Source organism: Atta colombica, unplaced genomic scaffold (assembly GCF_001594045.1).
Source record: "Atta colombica isolate Treedump-2 unplaced genomic scaffold, Acol1.0 scaffold56, whole genome shotgun sequence".
Lineage (NCBI taxonomy): Eukaryota > Metazoa > Arthropoda > Insecta > Hymenoptera > Formicidae > Atta > Atta colombica.
The window spans coordinates 91,619-97,618 of NW_017259546.1; the positions used below are offsets into that span (position 1 = coordinate 91,619).

Below are 6,000 nucleotides of genomic sequence, written 5' to 3' on the forward strand. Positions count from 1 at the left end.
AAAAATTTTTTTATTATTAAATATAATTCAAATTAATTTTAGATAAATGGCATAATAAGTATTCAAGTTAATAATAAAAACTCTTTCATTGCAAACAGAAATTAGATTTTTTCAAACGTATTAAAGAAAATAAAATTTAAGCTACATTACACTATATTTCAAGAAATATATCAAGATATATCTTTTAAAAAATAAATTTTCAAAATAAAAACAAATTAAGGATTTTTCCATTAAAGTAGATCTAATTAATTAACTTATTTTAAATAAAATCACACAGTTCTTCACTTTATGCCATAAAAAAGAACACAGAAAATAATAACGACATAATGCTCAGTTGTAATCATTATTTTCTATTTTTCTTCGATTTCGCTATACAAAGAAGTTATCAAACATGATTTTTTTATTATCGAGTTTCTTTTGAAGCGGCTCAACTTCAGATGATTGTAAATGCTTTCTAATTGATACCGCACCCTCAAGAATTCTATATGTTACCTTAGCCCTATATATGCCTTTACTATCCAATGCTTTTTTCAGTCTTTCTTTTATCTCTTGAAGAAGTGAGTCTTACTGTTTCTTCTTGCGCCTCAGTTTTTTAGCTTCTTTTACTTCCTTTTCAAGCTTTTCTAAGTCTTGTCTAGCTCTATTTTGTTTTTTTAGAAGTTCTGATCTTTTTCGTACTTCTTCTTCATTATCTTTCTATCTTCTTTTTTCTTCTTCTTCTGATTTTTTTCTTTTCTTCTAAATATTCCTGAGATGTGCAAATCTAGCAGAGATTATTAAATCTTTGATCATTTCAGGTTTATCAAGTATTTTAAAGTATTGGGTTGTCCGGAAAATTCGTGCCGTAAAAGATTTAAATTTAATAAATGAAATTAAAAATTTAATTCTGCGTTTCAATTTTTTCCTTCAAAATCGGCACGAACTTTCCGGACAACCCAATACTTCAAAATAGTCTTGATATTTAATTTGGCATTAAGAGTTTCTCTCAGTCATTCTAGATTTATTATCTGTCAAAACACGGGCTGAGATTGAAAAATTTCTTTCAATATCAGAACTACATGAGCTAGAGATAGAGCTTCATAATTTTCTGAACGTTTGGATATTTTAGTTCATTGAAGTTATTTTTTAGATTAACAATTTGTCTTCAATAATGATCTATTCGACCCATACAGAAAAATTCTCTCTTTGAAGAATCTTCATCTAAGAATGTACTTATTGAAATTTGATTTAGAGAAAATATTTTAACTATTTTTTCTACGCTTAGGAAACTTTTATTTTTCTTGATTTGGAAAAGCTTGATGAAAGAAGAAGGCGAAAATGCTTTGCTGTTGATGAACTTAAAATAGATTTCTTAAGTAAATATATTGTTGCCGCTTTATAATGATCTTGAGCCAATTTTCGAAAATTGAGGATATCAACTTCTTTAATATCTTGAGAAGAAAGTTCATTTTCAGCTAAATCTCTATATCGATATTAGTTAAAATTCTCTGGAATGAAAAGATTACTACAACTATACATTTGATGTAAATGTAATGTTTCCTTTTTACAAAATCTGCCTGTTAAAGTATCTAAATCTTTCATTTCAGAGTATATTTGAATCATGGGCTCTTCCTTTAGAAATAAATGAGAGAATTTTTCAAAAATACTGACACTGTCAATTACAAACGCAATTTCTGCTCTTATTATGGGAGATTTTTAATAATTCTTAATTTCAGAATATTTCTTCATTTGTGTCGATTGAATAAAAAGCATTTTACGTGGAACGAACTTTAGAAAATATTCACAGGAACAGGCCACTGTTCTAAAATGCTTTTATCGGGAGCACATATTGGATAGCTACCTTGAAGGAACATGTTTCAAAAAATTATGTTGAGGAATATTTAGTTTTCTTCGGATGTCTCTATAATCTTCTAATCTGCTAGGCCAATCATGAAATCAATTTTAGACATGAATAAAAAAGAAATCTACATCACATCCAAAAGAATCTAATGCTTTCTGAAAAGAATTATGGATTATATGTAAATTGCACGTTTCTATATCTATTATCCATTCCTTATTTTCCTTTCTCATAGAGAGAGATTACTGTTTTTTAAAACATTAAATATACAGTCTTAAAATTTCAGCAGTAGCATGTCCTAAGAAAAATGTTTGAAAATGACAAAAGATTATTTCATTTAAAATTTCTGATCAAAATCGTATTGAAATTTGTAACACTTTCATTCCTTCTGATTTAATTTCGTCATAACAAACCACAAATGAATCTTTCTGTGCATCTTCATTTACTAATTTATGAAAATAAGGACTTAAGCAATTTGCAAATATTCAACTTTTTTCTTAGTGAAAATGTGTCAGGAACACCTGTGCTGAACAGCTCTAAACAGCTCAAATTTGTAAGTCTTTCACATGATAACGAACAATAATTACTCAAAATACATTTCATGGTCCAAAATAATTCTGCAACAATTCCTTTTTCTTGTGATGTATACAGATTCCATTTTATATTAGATTGTCGAACAGGAAAAACTTGAACTTGAAATGCTGCTAGATGAAACTGATTGAATACTTGATTCTTCTTTATCTATTCTATATATCCAGTTTTTAGTATGCATGAAATATTGCATGTGATGTCAAACCGAGATGTGATTAACTAGTATTATTAAGTTTAATATCCGCATTCTGTTTATGCTTCGCAGAGGCATGTTAAAAATAGCCTACATGTTGAAAAATAGCCTGATATCCTTTAGTTGCACAATGGATACGGTTCATATTTTACAGATTTCACAGAATAAGATTGAAGAATCAATCTTCTTCCTCATGATTCAATTCGATGACCAAGCTCATCAATCCTTGATAACCATTCTGCACGAATAGTACATTTTGGATTTTTATCTATCCTTTTCTCAGAGATCATTCTTCTCTCTATTACTGTATAGTGTTTAATATTTCTGATAATAAAAATAAAAACATTTTCACAGAAAGTTACTGCATAAACATAATCTTTATTACATTAGTGAATGGAAAATCTATTTCGGTCAAAGCAGATTTTAGTGCTTAAATATTTTATAATTATTATAATCTCTATACCTTAATATCCGTACAAATTATAACTATTTATTATCTAAAATTTAATATTTAAAAAACTTATAACTGTTTGTAACTTATATCGTAGAGTAATAGTTTTTATTTACATCCTGATTAAGCAGACCGCAATGATTGCGCTAGAAATATTGTGGTTCATTGAATCACAAGATGTGTTTGTTTGTGCTTAAGTTATTTGCATCAGAGATGCCAAATCAGAGACTCCCAATGAGAAATGATAATAAAATCGATGTTGAATTGATGATTTCGATGTCAAATCGACATCGATATTATCTCATTGGGTACGGCATCGTGATCAATGCTATCAATCGGTTACTTGTCAGCCTAGCGCGACAAGTAATCACACACTTAAGCTTGCTCTGAGTCTTGTGTCACACAGACGGCTCATGTTTAAGTGTGTATTTCGATGGATGCATAGACTGTGTTCCAAAATTTACTGCCAGTAAATCTGCCTGAAAATCTACAGTACATTACGTGCATTATAGATTTTCAGTACTGGCAATCAATTTTGGAACATAGTAGGAGAGTGAATTTTGGACAAAATTTGATTTTTTCCAGTATTGCTATCGCCATTATGCGCAATGCTACACCTATTTTTTCATAAGGTCACTGAAGTGAGCGGTTGTCGTTCTGAATGATTTTTTATTCTCTTCTTCAATTTTATTGTTGATATTTATCTACAGAAACAAGTGAGGAAAGTGACGAAAAGTAAGATGTTTTTAAAAAAGTGAAAAAAGTAAAGAAAATGAGCCGCTCCCACATGTCTGCGCATTGTGTGTCCGCGTGTATACAAACATTTTAAGAATTTTGAGCACATATTATTTGAAACATCCTAATTTGATCCTTCTTGGCTTTCTTTATCGTATTTGATGTATTCACATATACGATTGTATTTAAAATTCTTAAAATGTTTATTCATGTTTTGTATGATTCATAGGTATATATATATATATATATATACATGTTTATATAGAAAAAAATACATATAAACAATAAAATGTATACTTTATACCCGAGACATTGTCTCCTGATTATGTAATCATCTATATCGTATCTATATGTACTACTATTTCTAATAAGAATCATTGATGTCACAAATGTTAATGTAACATACCGCATCGATATATCAAGATAATAACGGGTATCATAAGTTATCAATATTTAGGATTACTCACCTTGCATAGGCCGCGTGGCAGCGCTGCGTGACATTGTTTGCGTTTAGTTTTAAGCTGTACTTTTGAGTTAGGCGTTTGTGGACGGAGTCTGTCGATATATTCGTCGACGCGGAAAATGACAGCCGTTAAATGAAGCGATCTTCCGGTGCGACGCTGGTCAGATATTATAAAGTAGGCATCAAACGCGCGTTGACGCGGTGTAAAAACGCGATGCGTAAAAAATTCTCCCTCTGCCTGGTGAATGATTGACGTCGTCGTGTTCAAATGCCACGTGGGACTGTCCACGGATAGGATCGTCTCACTGCCAGCAGCGATAGACGATTCTGGAGCACAACATCCCGTTTTCAGAGCGTCGAAAAAACGATGCGAAATCGATAATTCTTCCACCACAGGATGCAAAAAATGAAGAGGATCGAGGCACGTAGGTGAAGACGATAGTGATGTTCTTGATGGTTTTCTCGACGCACAACAATTACCATCAAAGACAAGCAATGAAAGATACTTTCTGCTAGATATTCGCCAGCGTTGATGGTGATATAAGGTATGCGGTGATATCGCGATCACGCTCAAGTCGGATATTCCGCGGCGAGATAGTGACGACAGGATATCCGGTGTGGGGGGTACGAATGATTCTTTGGGGGTGGCGTCCATGTGGGGTAGATAGTCACCTCCGGCCTTCTCTCCCGCTTGCAAACCACCTCTTTCTCCTCCAGGATCCCCTCCTCGTCCTCGAGGTGCCCCAGCTTTCGGTGTCTGCGGACACCACCCTCGCACGCCGCCAAATCTTACCGATCAGCTCCCACGTTATTAGGTCTCGTGGATGCAGGCTGTAACAAGAAGAGACCGCAATTTATTAATTCTTTTATTGTTCATTCAATGAAAAACCATGAATAAATCGATTGAAAAATCTTTTGATTTTTCTTAAATATTAGTCTCGCTTTACGATTTATTTCTAAAATAAATATATACATATCCGAGGAATGTGTTTCTAAGGAATCTTTTAGTTTATTAATTTTGTCAACAGTATATTGTAATTTTTTTTTCAATATACTTCTTTTTTAACTGAACATACTTATTCACTGCGAAACTATTTTTCTCATTATATGTCTATTGTTCGAACCATCAACATCTCTGTGAAAAAGTATCGTTCATTTTATTATTAAAATCGAACAATTTAGTAATAATAGTGTTACGCATTGCACAATTCTTTGACTTCATCAAATTATCTAATTTGATGACAAAAAACGACAAGTAGATATCTAATAGTTTTGACCAATTAACCCATGTTATTCTTTTTTACGCAGTTTTTTTTATAATTTGGTATTGTGTAAAAAAAATTAAAATTTCAAAGCAAATGAGAGTAAGGCGCAGTAATTGATGCGCAGATTCAATCATAAAACAAAATTATGTCAAATTCTTACATAGATGTATTAAAAATTAGACACAAAAATATATATTCAAATTATGTTAAAATTCGAATGTTTCAGTCAAACATTTGGGGCCATTATCAGCGAAATACTAGAAATTAAATATGAAGATTTCCTTGCACATCACCACAATAGATCGAGTAATCACTCAAATGCAAATTCCTTCTAAAATCTAAAATTCTTCACATTTAAAATCTACAACTACTTTGTTATCCATCGAGCTTTTCTTGCATTCTTACCTGCAGGTGGTTAACTCTAATTAGTTTCAATTAATAACATCTAATTCCTATTAGGATTTG

General features: G+C 31.5%; 1 protein-coding gene across 1 annotated transcript in view; it reads right to left on the minus strand.

Moving 5' to 3' along the window:
* LOC108692026 (phospholipid-transporting ATPase ID) overlaps positions 1-4,463 on the minus strand; it is a 55,095-nt gene extending 50,632 nt beyond the window's left edge. The window contains exon 1 of the mRNA XM_018200120.1: positions 4,275-4,463. Within this exon, the coding sequence (XP_018055609.1) occupies positions 4,275-4,308 (34 nt within the window). The 5' untranslated portion in view covers positions 4,309-4,463. The remainder of the gene's footprint in view (positions 1-4,274) is intronic.
* Positions 4,464-6,000: the final 1,537 nt, after the last annotated feature.